Source organism: Castor canadensis, chromosome 5, assembly GCF_047511655.1.
Source record: "Castor canadensis chromosome 5, mCasCan1.hap1v2, whole genome shotgun sequence".
Taxonomy (NCBI): Eukaryota; Metazoa; Chordata; class Mammalia; order Rodentia; family Castoridae; genus Castor; species Castor canadensis.
This window is the reverse complement of record NC_133390.1, coordinates 74,896,063-74,913,042: the sequence shown is the minus strand read 5'-3', so window position 1 is coordinate 74,913,042 and position 16,980 is coordinate 74,896,063. Positions and strand designations below refer to the sequence as shown.

Genomic DNA, 16,980 nt, shown 5'->3' with positions numbered 1-16,980 from the left:
GTTCAGAAGCCTGTCAGATTTTTATAGCTCCGGTCATTAAAAAATTAAGGTTTCCATTCCTTATAATTATAATTTAGCATTTAAAATGATGTAAATGTTGTGACTAGACTTACTACTATCATTGGATTTTAACTTTTTTCTATTTATAATAGCTTATATCATTATGTAAGAAATGAGTTTGCATACTATTTTAAAATTAAAATCCTTATACACAGTATTAATACCCATATATACCTTTCCTAACCCACTGTTACCCATCACTTTCACAACATTTCTACAGATGGGTACACACTGCTGTTCTGTGACAGGGAGAGTATTACTAATAAATTGATGGACACTTGAGTTGTTTCCACTTTAGGGCTATTACGAAATAGTGCACAAGTTTTTGTGTGTGTATAATTTCAGTTCCTTTGTGTATTTACACCAACAAGCAAAATTGCCAAATCATATGGTAACTCCTTATAACTTTTTTTTTTTTTTTTTTTTTGGTGGTACTGGGGTTTGAATTCAGGGCCCTGCCTGCTATGCAGGCACTCTTCCATTTGAATTATTATAACCTTTTGAACTGTTAAATTGTTTTTTGTTTTTATACATCTTTTCCAACACATTATTGTCGGTTTTTTTAAAATTGTAGCTATCCTGTTAGATGTGAAATAAGATCCTATAGTACTTTTGTTTTCCATTTCTGTAATGACTGGTGATATCTTATATTTTCATATACTTACTGGCCATTTGTGTATCTTTGAAAAAATGCTTAAATTCTTTGCCCATTTCAAAATTAGAATATTAAGCTAAATAAGTATCTTTTCATGCTGATTGCATTTAAACAGCTGTGTTTTAGAGATGTATGATTTCAGTTAACATTGTGTAAGAAGTGTGCAAATCATTATTTAGGCTTCTGCTTGATTTAGCTTTAAATTATTTTTAATAATTAAATGAAATAATTTCCATTAAATTATTGGAATGACTTCTAAAGTGGAGTCCTATTTTTCTTAGATTTGATGTATTATACCATAATATACACTTTGGTATTGTTTATATTGAGTATTGGTGAGTAATTTATGAAAACCATGATTTGAATTAAACTCACTTTGCCTTTTAGGACTTTTTCATGTTTAATAATTTACTTACAGAAATACCGGTATCAGGATGAAGACACACCTCCTCAGGAGCACATTTCCCCACAAATCACTAATGAGGTGATAGCTCCAGAATTGGTTCATGTCTCAGAAAAGAACCTGTCAGAGATTGAGAATGTCCATGGATTTGTTTCTCATTCTCATATTTCACCAATAAAGGTAGGTAATAACTGCTTGTTATTACTATGAATTAGATGTTACTTTTGTTACAAGCGTAGCTCATGCTCAAAGAGAGCTCTTTCTTCCTGTAGATTTTTATCCTTTTGGTTGATTTTAGGTTCACAATTACAGGGAATTTCATGATACTTACTAGTATTTCAGAACACATTCTTTTTTTTTTGTGGTGTTGAAGTTTGAACTCAGGGCCACACGCTTGTTAGGCAGGCGTTCTATAATTCTAACCACTTCACCAGCTCAAAACACATTCTTATAGATGTATTTTATAAATGATTTTATTCAGTGATACTGTCTTTTAAGTCTAAAGATTCCTATGAAAGAATATTATATTCAACATACTACACATTGACCTGTTTTTAAATACTTGTTTTAAATATTAGTAGGTATTTGAAAATAATATTATATTTGATGCCCATGTGTGACTTTTCTTGATTTTGTCATCTCTCCTCAGAAGTAACTACAATCCTGAATTTAATATTTATCCTTATAAACTTTTGCCTTATATTTAAATCAATATATTATTTACTTTGCATATTTTAAACTTTACCTATTGGGTTCACAATTCAAGCAGTCTTCAACTTTCATTTTTGCTTAGCATTATATTCCTGAGGCATTATTTACTTTCACTGATCTAAAGTTTTCTATTTTATAAGTATTCTACAGTTTTTCTCACTTTTGATTGCTGTTGAATTGTTTTCAGGTTATTACTAGCTAAAATAGGATATATATGTATGCATATATGGAAAAAATATATTTTTTTTTCCAGTATTTGTATAATTTCCATTTTCAAAAGCAATTCATAGCAGTTTTTAATTGATCTGTATTCTCAAAAATACTTGGTAGTTTTGTCTTTATCAATTGTTTGGTTTTGAAATGGTATCTCATTGTGATTTTAATATGCATTTTCCTGTTTACTAATAAGGTGGGATATATTTATTGATAATTCAGGTTTCATAATTTGTGAATTGCCCATGTAGGATTTTTGCTCGTTTTTATATTGGATTATCCTTTTCACTGATTTGTAAGAGGCCTTCATCTATTCTGAGTATCAGTCTTTTGTTGGTTGCATGTAATATTTGTTGGTTGTATTTAATATTTACCCTTATAAAGTTTTGCCTCATATTTAAATCAGTATATTATTGATCAGTTCTTACTAGTAAAACTTACCTGGGTTCTAGAATTCTTTTTGAAGGGTCATTTTGTACTACTTATTAAAAAAATCTAATGATTAGGATAGTATTCAGATTTTCTATTAATAGTTTTATTGGAGTAATTTTTTCTAGAAAATTTTCCATTTCATGTTTATTTTCAAATTAGTATTCATAGTGTCTGTTACTACCTCTTAATATCTGTAGTATATGTAGGCATTGCCCCCTTCTCATTCTTAAGATTGTTTATTTGTACTTCATCATTCTTGCCAAAAAATGGTCAATTTCAAGGATGGTCTTTTCAAAGAACCATCTCTTTTTAAAAACTTTTTGTTTTTTATACCCTGTGTACCATAACCCTTACCCTTCTGTTGTTCTTATACATATTTATATGCACAATAGATATGTGCATATATATGAACACATGTAACTGTACTTGTATAATAGCCTTCATATCAATTAAAGATTATATTTAGAAGCAATTTGATCTTTCCTTTGGAAAGTAAATGATAGATATTGAGAGTGAAAACTGACTAATAGCCACTTGGCTATTAGTGGTAAAATCAGTTTTCCTTTTATGCTTTTCCCCTTTCTCTTCATATCACAGTTTTGTTCTCGTCTGCATTCTTTGTGTTTGTTTGTTTTTTTAGTTTCTCGTCAGTTGCTTATTGCATTATCAGCCTTCTTTTCTTATAGAATTTGAGTTTGCAAACTTTAAATAGTCTCCCACAAGTTTTAGCTTGCAATGTTTTATCATTTTCTTTCTGTGATTTTGTGTGTGTGTGTGTGTGTGTGTGTGTGTGCACGAGCGTGCACTCCATTAGTTATTTAGAAGTGCATTTCTTCAACTTTTTTTTTTTTTTTCATGGTACTTAGGTTTGAACTCAAGGCTTCACACTTGCCAGGCAGGTCACTTGAGCCACATCTCCAGCCCTTTTTGCTTTAGTTATTTTTTAAATAGGGTCTCAGTTTTTGCCCAGGTTGTCCTGGATGCAGTCCCTCCAATGTTACACTTCTCACATGGCTGAGATGACAGGCTCATTCCACTGTACCCAGCTATTGGGCACTGTGCAGAGCTATTGGGATAGGGTCTCATACTTTTTGCCTGGCTTGCCTCAAACTGTGACTCACCCAGTCTCAGCCTCTCAATAAGATAGGATTACAGGTGTTAAGAACCTGGTGCCTGGCATAGTTCCTAAGTTTTAAACACAGGAAACTTTATTTCTTTCATGTCTTCTTTTAGATTTTATTTTCTTATCTCATTTTCCCTTATTAGCCTGGAAGCTAGTCTCCTACTCTTCCTTTTGTGGTTATTCTAAAAAATTTAATACATATGTTTAACATACAAAAGTCTAAAGTCAATAAATATCTTTTACCCTCATTTTGAACAATGTAAAAACCTTGGATGTTAGGGTTCAAGCACTCCCTCCTGTTTTATAAGCTATTCTTGTCAGCATCTGCCTGTTTTCTTTTGATAAAAATTAATTGATTTCTTACATTAGTCCAAAAACCTTCTTGGGGTATGTAATTATTTTGTTTCTGATGTTTTAAATTTCTAATCATTTTGATTATTACAAATTATTCAAAGCCAATTTACATATCATAACCTCTTGGTCTTTTAGTAAGTGTTTTGGTAGTTACTTTGATAGGTATGCAGATTCTGCTATAAGTAGGCAACAGTGAGCCAGCAGGCATAAAATTGTTCCCATATAAAGAAAGCATGTTCTTTAAATGTGATGAAGCTCTGGTTCTCTGGTGTTACATAACATGGTCATCCTTGGCAGATAAAATAATATTCCACAGACAAGATGTTGTCCCTGATTGTCCAGATGTCCAGAGATTAAACCTAAGGTGCCACCTACAAGGATCTGTCTCCTCAGTTTTCTCTTTCCCTTATACAAGGATAGAATTTGTGTCTAAATTTATTTAATCGATCCATATAATTGGAATGCTATGAATTTCACCAATGAAATCCCACTTTGTTATTTAATAAGCCACTAGCTTTATAAATGAAATTCCACTTTATTTTGATAATCAAGAAAATCTTAAACCAGTTGCTGGTGGCTCCAGCTACTCTGGAGGCAGAGATGAGAATAATCAAGATTTAAAGCCAGCCAGGGCAAATAGTTGGCAAGACCCTATCTTGAAAAAGACCAGCACAAAAAAAGGCTGGTGGAGTGACTCAAGTGGTAGAGTGCCCACCTTGTAAGCATGAGGTCCTGAGTTCAAACCCCAGTGCTTCCCCTCTGCAAAAAAAAAACTTCGTGTTCATCAAAGATTAATATAACATAAATCTTACAGCAGTCATCTCTAAATATGACTTTCCTAATTAAATGCTAGCTGATTAATTTTGGAAGGTGAATTTGTAATTAGAACAATTGACTGCTCATAATAATGGTTCTCAATCATTTGTGGACATGGAATCATCTAAGGAGCTTTTAAAATTATTGATTTCTGAGCTTCTGACTTAACTGATTTGAAGTACATACTGGCTTTTGGGAGTTGTAGGAGCTTAACAGGTGTTTCTAATCTGTAACCACAGTCAAAAATACTGTACTACTGTAAGCTGTTTACTGGTGGAAGCTGGGTGACCTAAGCCGTAAAAGATGGGGGGACTACTTCGTCCTGCTCAGTAGCCATTTTAATGAAGCATACTACTGCTTTTATAAACTCCTTTTACACAGAGAGCATTTGGTCAGAAAAAGCATGCCAAGTATTATATGTCAAGGTTACATTAGTACAGGGAAGCACAGTTAAAATTAACTCTTTTTTATGTCTCCTTTAAAATGGGAACAGAGAAGCAGGAGAAACACAGTCAGCATAACTTTCTTATTTACATCTGAAGGACATGAAGCCATCTGGGAACCTTGAATACTGTTTTTCTGGACATCTGGCTTTCTCACAAGGCCAGATGCCGACTCACACAGTCCCACTGCTGGCTCTGACATACTACCACCACCACTATTGGTGCTAAACAACTACTGTGTTGAAGTGTTTTAAAGTAAATTTCAGATACCAGTTCTCTATTTAGTCTCAGTCTGGAGTAAGACAAGTATTGAGAGAGAAAGCATTATTAACCTCATAAGATTCTCACTTGCTTTCTTTATCTGACTCATTAGTTCCATAAGAGAATGAAAAGTCATTTTTACCTGATCCTTTTGGTATCAGCTTTAAAATGCTCTTTTCTCTTGAATGCAGTAAAGAGCTTTTTGTTATTTGTTTAACTATTGGATAAATGATTAGAATGAGTGATAATGTCCCCCACAGCTTTTCATAAACAAATTTGACAGGTGCTTAAAGGGTTATGTTATTTAAATGTCCTTTATCATCAGTTATAAGCTACACTGATTTCACCCTTACTGAAGTTAGAGTTGCTGGTATCTCATCACTTCCTTTGTTGAGTGACAATCTTCCTTAGTTGAGTTAGGTAGCTTTATGTAAACCTTTGTTGTTACATTCTAATAAGATAAGAAAGTACCAACATAAATGCATCTTAGTGTCCTATGGTAATAATAAGCAGGTCTTACTGAGAAGCAGGTGAAAATCTGGCTATTTTTTGTGGGTTAGTCCCTTGCTTTATCTTTTTCAGTTCACTTTCTTTTGTTAGGTATTAACAGTGCCAGTTTCTGAAACAGTTATAAATAAGCTCTTAGGTGGAGCCAATTGGTTCTCCCTCTTTTGGCTTTCTGGCTGTATGATTTATATCTAGGAAGTGAATAGATAAATCCTTATCTAAATTCTTTCATCTTTCTAAATCACACTTTATATATTTTTTAATATGAGGTTTTTATCCTATTAGTTTGTTACACATATTTTCTTATGTGTATATTCTCATTGTAAGATTTTATATCAAGTTTATGGGTTTTGGAGGGGTGGGGAGTGGTCTTCCCATGTCATGTCCCCCCGTTTGTTTGAGACAGGATGTTACTATGTAACCCAGGTTGGCCTTGATCTGTTAAGCCTCCTACCTCAGCCCCACAAGTGCTACATTACAGGAGCGCACCACCACACTTAGCTCTGTATCATGATACATTTATGCATAATATCAAAACTTAATACATATTGCATAGTATATTTTCACCATAATTTGATGACCATTCCCAATTTTTATTATTTGTTATTTCAGTTTTTGTCAGAGTTTGTAAAAAAGGATGTATTGAATAATCTTTGGGAATAAAAAGTGCTTGGGCTATTTCCTTAGGATGGATTTCCAAAAGTCAGATATCTGGGTCAAAAACATAAGAACATTTTTTTAAGTTCTTGAGCCTTTTTAATGGCCATATTCTGATACAACTGTAATTTAAAAATTAATAAGGATGTCTTGTTTGGGGAATTTCTTCCTGCTTCCCCTACCTCATATATATAGTTAATTATAGCAGTCATCTCATGAAGTAATTATTTGAGGGTAGAATACATTAGGAGTGGGAAGAGATTATGTTATGTAAAATTGTTAGGCTTCCTTTAGCTTTTTGTTAGAAAAACAAAATTTAAAAAAAAACTTACTTTGACACAAAGCAAGTTTTAATGCTGATTTTCGTTTCAAAAATTTTTAAAAACCAGAACAATTATAAGACACTCAATAATTATAACAAGTAAATTTTATTTAAATATAGTGTTCAATGTCAGATCAGCAGACTCTTTGAAAGAAAAAGCTAGTGTAGGGACTTCTCCACTTTTATAATATTATGGTTTGGAATGAAACAAAGCATCTGTTAAGCTATTCAGAGGATTCAGTATCTGAATTATTATTTTCATAATTTGGCAAAGTATCTTTGAATAGTAGTGATTTGCTAAGTAGAATATAAATTAGGTACTGCTTCAGTCTTCATAACTAATAAAAGCTAATGGCAAAAAATTTCCTTTGACACTTGTTTTTTTTTTTTAAAAAAAGTCAGAATATTAGTTTTGCTTATGAAGAAATACATATATAAGGGTTGGTAGAGTAGCCCAAGTGATAGAGCACCTGCCTAGCAAGTGTGAGGCCCTGAGTTCAAACCTCAGTATTACAAAAAATAAGTTATCTAAGAAATACATGTCTATGCTATTCATTTTGTTAGATTCCAGTATTTTTTTATGCAAAGATAGTTATAACACAGTGTGATATATCATGAAAAAATAGAGACATTATTAAAGAAAGTTATCATTTGAACAAGGTACTGAAAGATACCAAGTCAGAGTTGAAGGCAGTTCCTGGAATAAATAAACACTGTAGGAGGGTGTTAACCAGCAAATAGAGGAAAGTTCTTTGTACTCAGGGTACTTTGTTAGGAAATGAGGATAGGGTTGTAAAGGACATGTATCTTGAACTGATGAGTGGTCCTATGAAGAGGTTTGCTAATATTAAATGTCCTGTGAAATAATCTACTAGGTTCGGTGATGGTTCTCATTACTGCAATAATTAGTAAAATAAGACAGTGATTGAAAGTTAATTTATTTGGCGCTTTGCTTTAAGGTAATTATTATTTTATAATTTAAGTCTCTGAAAGGGAAACTTTCTGGCCAGTGATGGAACTAGTCTCAGGAAAGAATTGAATGATATAGTCATAAAAAATTTTTATCTGAGGACAGAGGCTCACTCAGGAGGCAGAAATTGGGAGGATCAAAGTTCAAGAACAGCCCAGGCAAAAAGTTAGTGAGACCCCATCTCAGTCAATAAGCTGGGTGTTCATGCCTGTCATCCCCATCTGTACAGAAGGTATAATAGGAAGACCATAGTCCAGGCTGGCTTGGGCCAAAAAGGCAAGACCCTTAGTTGAATAACAACTAAAAAAAAGGGGCAGGGTATGGCTCAAGTGGTAGAGCACCTACCTAAACAAATGTGATGCCCTAAGTTCAAACCCTATCACCATAAATAAGTAAATAAATAAATAAATCTTAATGTGGAAAAAGACATAGTGGATAAATTTGGGGACTAAGAATAATACCAAGATCCCAAAAACTGAAAATGAGTTGAATTAGGAAAAGTGATCAGAATAAGTAAATCAAACAAATAAGCATGTAATCAGCCTTTTCAGAATAGGTTCGGGTCTAGCTGAAGTGAGAAGGAAGGTGGGCAATAGTTGCATTACTAGTAGATGGGAAATTTCAGAGATTGTTGAAGAAACAAAACAATTTGTATTTTTTGTCTTCAATGACAAGATTTTGTTCAAACTAGCATGTACAAAGTGAATATTGAAAAGAGGGACTTGAAATAAAAAGCAGAACAGGTCATGCAGGTAATTTTCTGAAGTGAATATATCCTACCTTGGACACATTTCATCCAGCAGTTCTTGATAGGTTTTTGCTTGTTCGTTTTTAAATGAGAAATGAGGGTGACAGAGGAATGGACATAAGCAAATGCAAGCCTTTTGAACTGAATGCTATAGGAATATAATCTTTCATGTTTCAATTAAATAATGAGCAGTTTTTAAAATTGATTTTGTTTCCACATATTAAATAGAATATATTAAAATGTTGATTTTTTTAGCTTTTTTGTGATGGCCCTCATGTACTTTGAGTATTTAACTTATACACAATTTGACCACTAGATGGTGTCCATATAGAAGGGATCTGTGTATCTACACAATCAGTGTTTTTCTAGATAAATAACAAATTTCTAAATAAATATTGTTACCAATATTGACAATATTAGTTCAGTCTTATCCTAATACATTTGTATGTTTTAAAATTTAATAGCCCAGATTATAATGGTAAAAGAGTAAGAAAAACACTTTACAGTGCATTAGCTTTGTTGGTTATTTGGTCATTAGCTTTGTTGGTTAGTTGGTTATTTTTTTTTTTTAGTACTTTACAATTTGTGTTGTTTCTTCTCATCCTTTAACCTCTTAAAAATTTTCACTAAGATTTTTTAATACTTACATTTGTCATTATATCTAAAGACTTCTCAGTTTATTTGTGAGTTTGGAAGTGTGTGCAAATAATTGAGGGCCTATAAATTTTGAACTGTCTGTATACTTCCATTTAATTTTATAAAATACATCTTTCTTGTACTTATAAATTTTTCATAATCATTTTGGAGCTTACATAATCACTAAATATATGTAGTCACTAAATTCAACTTTCTCCTATTTTTTAGGCTAGGATTCTACTATATGTTGTTACTCTGATAAAAATTTAGACTATTGAAAAAAGAATATTAATATTTATATATCATGATAAAATATTAGTGATTCTTTTGCATACCATTTTTAATTTGTTATTGGCTTTCCAGGTTTTTCTCTAATGAACTTAAATTTCATGTTAATGGAGTCTTTCAGCTCTGTTACATAATAAGTGAGGCTATTCTAAAGCAAAGATGTGTTGGTTGCCTCTGCCTCCCAATCAAATCATGTGAAGTCAATTGTGATTTAGACACCTACATGGTTTTGTATGCATGTATGAACTACTGAGCAGTGCTTGGGGTGACGCTACATTTTCTGTAGCTCAGGTAACAGGACATTTACTAAAGAAGCCTTTCTCAAAATTTGAAGCTGTCTTCTTTATGTGAGTGGATTTGAATAGGAAATTCATACATTGAGAAGTATTTCTTCCTTGTGCTCTGGAGAAATATGGGATGGAGTGATCTGTCTACTTAGGTGATACCCAAGGGCTTTAGCTTTCTAGGATAAATCTGTGTACACTAAGGGCTTATTGTTCTGTCTGTGTTGGTAATGTTTGCAACTTGTGGTGGGCGATTTGCATTTAACACGAATTCAGTGTCCTCATCATAGTAATCTACAGTAACAGAGCTTATTATCAACTCTAGCCTGATTCTGTTTTGTTTTTCCTTTCCTGGGTTTTCATCAGAATATGTGGATCAAGGCAAATACTTGGGGGCCAAACCAATTACTATATCATTTAAAACTACATTAATCAGTTCTTTATTAAGTATCTGGTCCATAATAAATCTTTAAATTTTTTTAGGAGGTCTTATTTTTTTTTCCTCCCACAGAGAATTCTTAGTTTTCTTTCTGTCTTTAGTGATTTCCTATATTCCCTTTACTTCCACTTAGAAACAGCCTTTCTAGGCCACAGGTTACCGGCTGTGTTGTACAGTTCTTGGGAAAAAACACCAAACTTTCTGCCCTAATCTCTATCACAGCACATCTTACCCCCAAGAATCCCACGTTTCTCAATCCTTTTTTAGCCTATCCTAAAAAAGGAATCATAGAGCTAGTGTGATCACCTTTTCTTGCTGAGGCAGATTTGCAATGGTTGTAGTTTCAATACTGCTTTCCATAGGCTGCATCTAGTTGGTACTGGCCATCACATAGAAAAGCAAAATTTTGTCAGTCTACATCTGAAAATTATTCCTGATTAAGGTTGGGATTTATGATGTGCTTGTATTAGCTTAAAAATTGAATTACTCAGCTATTAGTAAATTATCAAATAGCGTTTTTTCATAGAGTTTTTAAAATGACCTTACATTATAATATATACTATTATAGCATAGTATTAAGAAGAAGACTTAGGACTCTTGTACTCATACTCGAAGGTTTTTGAGTCATTTAGGAAGCTCAGGCAGTTCTGAGGTTAATTTCTATGTTGAGAAAAACAGACTTAAAATATTTTAGAAAATGTCCATTTAGCAATCAAATAATACATTTTTGTGAACCAGAGTAGTATTTACAAAGTGTTAGATACAACATATTTCACTAGTTATAAAATTATCAATGTTAATTCTTTTCCATTTTATAAATTCATAATTTTGCATTCTTAATGATTATAATGCAGTGGAGGGGTGATACTGATAATTTCATAAGAATTTTTATCATAAAAGTTTCAGAGGCCATACGTATATTTATTTTGCTACTTAGTCTATTTCTGCCCCAAGACTCAGTTATCAAACATTAGAAATCAATTAATTACAATTTATTACATAAAATAATTATGCTATACCCATAATTATCTGCTCAGAAGTTACATAAATAGTACCTTCACAAAAACTTAGAAGCAATGCTAAATAGTGTAAGGTCCTTCCTGGTGTCAAAATTTGTTTGTGAGTGATAAATGTTCTTTCAGTGAAATTATTTTAACAATAAAAACTGTTGGCAGAAAGAATCTTGTATTTTAAGACTCAGTTCATATTTATAATTTATGTAAGCAGTGAAGATGCCATTGGATTTTACTACAGACTGTGATTGAAAGTAATCCGGGGTTTCTCCACCCAGTGCATAAAATCAGACAACCCCTAAGGGTCTTGGTAGCCCAGAGTTTATAACATCCTTCTTTACCTGCTAATCGACCTCACTTCCTGGATTTCAGTCCGTCTAGTTATCAGCTAACAAAAGAACAGCTTTTGGTTCCTGCAGACGCTGGTGAAAAAATAATCACAAGAACGAAAACCACCTTATGTCGTCTTTTTTGTCTGCAAAAATAAATTCAGCCATTATACAGCTAACAGGTACAGAGGGAAGATACAAGCTCTTTCATAGGAGGAAACTGCAGAGAAAATGAGCATCATTTTTCAAGGTTTTTATTTTCCCTGATCTACAAGTGATGCTGCTGTAATTCTAGCTGCAGTTTTTACCGATCATTCACCACTCAGCAGCTGGTAGAGAAGTAAGACTGCTTGGCAACCACCTGCAGGGCTGCAGAGATGAATTACATTTTCGGAAACAACACACTTCTGTACTCTCGCGCCAGTCGAGGAGGCAATACTAGTTCTAGCCATGGCTCAGTAGGCCCAAAGCAGAAACACTGGGCAAAAAAGGGCTCATCAGATGAACTGCAAGCTGAGCCAGAACCTTCACGCTGGCAGCAGATAGTTGCATTTTTCACTCGAAGACACAGCTTTATTGACTGCATCTCGGTAGCCACCAGCTCCACCCAGGTAATATACCACTTGTTGAAATTATTTTCAGTATATTTCTTTTAATATTTGCTTTTCAAAAATGTCTTAGGACAGACTTCTGATTAAAACTAGGCATGCACTGAAACATTGGAAGCACAAAAATTTATGCTTTCAGTCATCTATGCAGGTCTTTAGCACAAAGGGGGGAAGTGAAAAATATTTTTCCTTATGCTCTTATGTAACACCAAACAAAACAGTCTCAGATTCTATTGAATAACTTCTGAAAATATAAAGCCACTGAAACATAAGTTAATGCTCATCTCTTTATTAATCTGTGTTATATGCTATATAGAGAGTATAATGTCTGAGCAAAGAAAATACCATTTGTTTAGTTTTTGTATGTTATTAGATAACCTTTGGGAGATTGTTATAGTAAAGAAGCAAAAGGTAGCTTGAAGTATTTTCATTTTAGTGTTTTGAGAATAGGGTAAATTTAATACAGTTGGCTAGTATTCCATATGTTTACCTCTTAAAGTTATATTAAATTGATTTATTCAAGTGCTTCAGTGAATCCTTCAATTTTTATAAATATGTTACCTAGGGTTAATTTGGAATCAGTAAACTTGTACAATTGCATGATCATGAGAATGTTTTCCCCATGTTAATTTTAATGAGATGAACAAACACTAAAAGTCCCAATTTGAAAAAAAAGAGTTCCATAAAATCACTTCTTTTTCAGAAAAGAGGTATTAAATATAAGAGGAAAAGTATAAAGTTAATAATTGAAGAAATGCATATTATTTGGTGTAAGAGTAGAATGGGGAAGTATTACTATTTTAAAATATAATTTAACAGATACTCAACTATAGTAAAAATAAAGGGATGAGAAATAGTCTAATTTTAAAACAAGTTAAGAGAGGTTTTGTCCTTTGACATCAATATTATTTAACAAAATGTATATTTACACATTTTTGGAGCCTGTTAAGGATGTTATTATACATTCTTAGAGCCTGTTAAGAATGAATTCTCTTAAATTAAAAAAAGTTTTCTTAATTAGAAGTAGCATAATAAATATGTATTAAAGCTGTCATTGATTTTGGTTTCTAGAATTTTCTTATAATAGTTTGGATATAATAGAATGTCAACTTTTTAAAGTCAAATTCTACTTATTTCTCATATACGTAAGAGAAATTAAATTAACAGGATAGAAAACATCATTTTATATGTAGACACTGCATTGAGGTTACTTACAGTCAAAACTCACTGAGCGGCAATGGTTAACTCAAACTGAATATTGCCCCAAGATTTTTACTACATTGGTTCTGACTGTAATTATGTATCTCATAAAAGAATGCAAAGGCTAAAGTTTGGTGATACTATTTCTTACAGATTAATATTAAATGGTATTTTCCATTGTCAACAAGAAAGATATCTTAAAATATTTATTGTATAGATGATTTATGTAAATAAACACATCACATGTATATATACACACACATACTACCACTGATATATCTGTATTCATCTTAAGGGCATACAAATGAAAAGACAGGAGAAATAGTTCTCATAAAATTATTGAAACTACAGTTATATCATCGTTGCTTAGGAGTTGGAACAAAAAGTTGTTCTTATTGCACTAGAGTTATAACCTTTATTAAAACATTTTAAATCTTATTCTCCTTTCTCTAACTTGGTTTAAATCATTTTTATGTACTGATAAATAACCTAGATTTTCTTTCAAACTTCTTTCCTAATACTCATCTTTTTCATTACCTTTGTATTTCATCTCTGGAAGTGTAGACGTTAGGTCAGGGGTTTTAGCTTCTGTTTTCTCCTGCCCTGGAATACAAACATTTTATTTTTCATTTTGTGTATTTTTCTAATTGATGAATAGTTTATATATACAACTCTTTTGTTAAAATCATTGGAATTCATTTTATAGGATAAAGTATAATCAGACTGAGAAAGAACTTGAGATTTGTCTGCGTCTTTGTTGATGCTAGGATACATTTTTTTTCTATTTTACCTAATAACTCATGGCTTGCAGTTTTGTTTTGTAGCACCAGAAGAATTTGTGTATTGTTAGGAACAAAGGAGATTAATGAAATTTTCTAATTTATTGAATATGTACTATATACCTATGAATATGATAGTGATGCTGTTTTGTACTATGATTGATAAGTAACAGCGTCTCACTTTCAGCATTGTCAGAAATAATCTTTTTTAAGATTTGATAGGAAGATTAACTTAGTACAGTGGATAATTATTAGTAAATCAAATTTTACTACTCTGACTTAACATCCCTCCAGGTAGCTGCTACCCAGTTTCTTATTGGTGCTCAGTGGATGATTATAGAATTAATTAATTTCTATCCCAATCATCTAGAATGTTACTACTTTGTCTTCCAAAATATGGCACCTAGTCTGACACCTCTTCAGTTACCTGTGTTTTTTGAATCAGCTCTCTCCCCTTACATGCCTTTAGTTCTTCACAGCAGCCCATCTCTTCTTCCTCTTCCCTTTTTTCCCTCTCTTCTTCGCATTATCCTCAAGTCATACAAATCCCCCACATACCTGGTTTCCTCACCCCTTCTATCCCTGACCCAATAGTGATAACCATAACTACCAAACTGCAATTTTTATCATTTCTTTGTACCTCAAGAGTTTACAATATGGGTCTTGGAGAGGGAGGTCTTAAGTTGAGGTTATTGTGAATTAGTTTACTGTGGTGTAATTTTTTCATTGGGGCTTTATACTGCTTGTGGCCTTAATTTTGAAAATTAATGTAATAAATGGCCTACGCATTTTCATGCTCTCCTTGGTTTCTCACCTGATCATCCATCCTATTCTTATATTTAGGACTACATTGATGCCAATCTTCCCAACCCTATTTAATGTATTCAGCTCTTCCAGTATATAACCAGTTTTTACAAGGGTTTTAAAGAATACCAGCCTGATGGTTCTAGAATTTGCTCCCTGATTAACTCCTAGGTGAAAAGTTAATTCTTCTTGGTGATACTAGTGTTTGTTAATGACATTAGTAATCGTATAAACTTTGAGTCGCTGTGAAGTGTTATGTCACTTTGAATGTGTGTTTAGTAAGTAAACATTCTTTAGGACTACTTGAAAATCTCTAATTTAAATCATTATAAATATTCAAAAAGGTTCCCCCAAAAACAATTTGGCACAACAAATAAAAAAACAAAGCTCTATTCCTAGGACTGAGTGAAATGGACAGTGACTTGTCAGAATTGAAGTAGAATAATAACATTTTTGTAAAAATAAATCACGAGTAATCTGCTTAGATAAAAAATCCTGTCTAAAATACAAGAAAAGAGTCTTTAAATACCTATGTGGAAAAATATGTAGAGTAATTTAATTTATATTTTAAGATAATATTTATCCTAAGCAGGTACATTCTAAATTATAAAGGATGTAATTTTTAGAGCTGTGCATTGGATATACTGTCCCCCCCCCAAATGGAAGTAATGATATCAACCTCATAGAGTTACTTCTATTAAATGATTTTTTAACATATAAATAACTTACAATAGCACCTGACACATAAGTGCTACATTAATTAGGTGCTGCTATTATTATAGTTTTATTTTTATAGTCCTTAATTCTGTTAATCTATGAACAAATACAAATAAAAGTATTAGGAATTACAACACCAAAGGTAGTGTAGTACATTTAAACATTCAGCAAGTATTAATGAGTAAGTTCACTATAGTATAAGTCATCCACTTCTTTAAGAACCACAGATCTCAAAATCTTTAATTGCAGAATTTAACTGAAGGACCCAAAGAGCCTCTGCAATTCTTTAATGAAACCCAATTCCCTGACCTTGCCTCCTCCCCTTACTAAAAACCATTTGAGACAAGAGTGTTGGACCTAAGGCCCAAACTCCTGTGATTCCATATGCCAGGTCCTGCCACCCCTCCCTAAATGCCAAATAGTCATGGTAAAGGCAGAGAAAGATTTATTACACAGCTCGGGACATGCTATGGGGAAGAAGCAGAGTAAGCACTCAGCTCATCTTCAGCCATCTTTGGGGTACAGACATGAATTATAGGTTTAAATAGACAAAAGAACTGGGGACAGGGGGCAATGGTATGCATAGTTAACAGTTCAGTAACAGGTGTGGTCTTGGTTGGTCTCATGACTGGAGGGACCAACAATCTCAGTCAGGCAGATGGCCTAGTCCAGTTTTGGAAGTTATCACCTGCAGGGAGTAATCTGGTTCCTCTCCAGGTTGCTCTAGTTCATTGTCATAAAGATGCTATCAGTTCTGTCCTTTTTGGAATCCAAGGTGATTGTAAAGTGACTGTGAAGAGAATGGCTTACAAAAAACACATGAAAAAATGCTCACCATCTCTAGCCATAAAGGAAATGCAAATCAAAACTACACTAAGATTCCACCTCACCCCTGTTAGAATAGCCATTATTAGAAACACCACCAACAACAGGTATTGGCAAGGATGTGGAGAAAAAGGAACCCTTATACACTGCTGGTGGGAATGTAAACTAGTACAACCACTCTGGAAAAAAATTTGGAGGCTTCTTAAAATCTAAGCATAGACCTGCCATTTGATCCAGCAATACCACTCTTGGGGATATACCCAAAGGAATAAGACACAGATTACTCTAGAGGTACTTGTACACCCATGTTTATTGCAGCACTATTCACAATAGCCAAGTTATGGAAACAACCAAGATGCCCCACTACTGACAAATGGATTAAG

The 16,980-nt window shown here is 33.0% G+C and overlaps 1 protein-coding gene across 23 annotated transcripts in view; it reads left to right on the top strand.

Annotated features, from left to right (window-relative positions):
- The window catches only part of Dlg1 (discs large MAGUK scaffold protein 1), a 270,953-nt gene that overhangs the window by 89,656 nt on the left and 164,317 nt on the right, over positions 1 to 16,980 (top strand). For 17 of the 23 annotated variants that reach the window (XM_074073460.1, XM_074073470.1, XM_074073454.1 and 14 more), the window contains one exon: positions 1,134 to 1,298. In XM_074073460.1, coding sequence (XP_073929561.1) covers positions 1,134 to 1,298 — 165 coding nt within the window. Of the gene's footprint in view, positions 1 to 1,133; positions 1,299 to 11,112; positions 12,276 to 16,980 lie in introns of those variants that run through there. The other 6 variants (XM_074073472.1, XM_074073471.1, XM_074073469.1 and 3 more) reach the window with 5 other exon arrangements.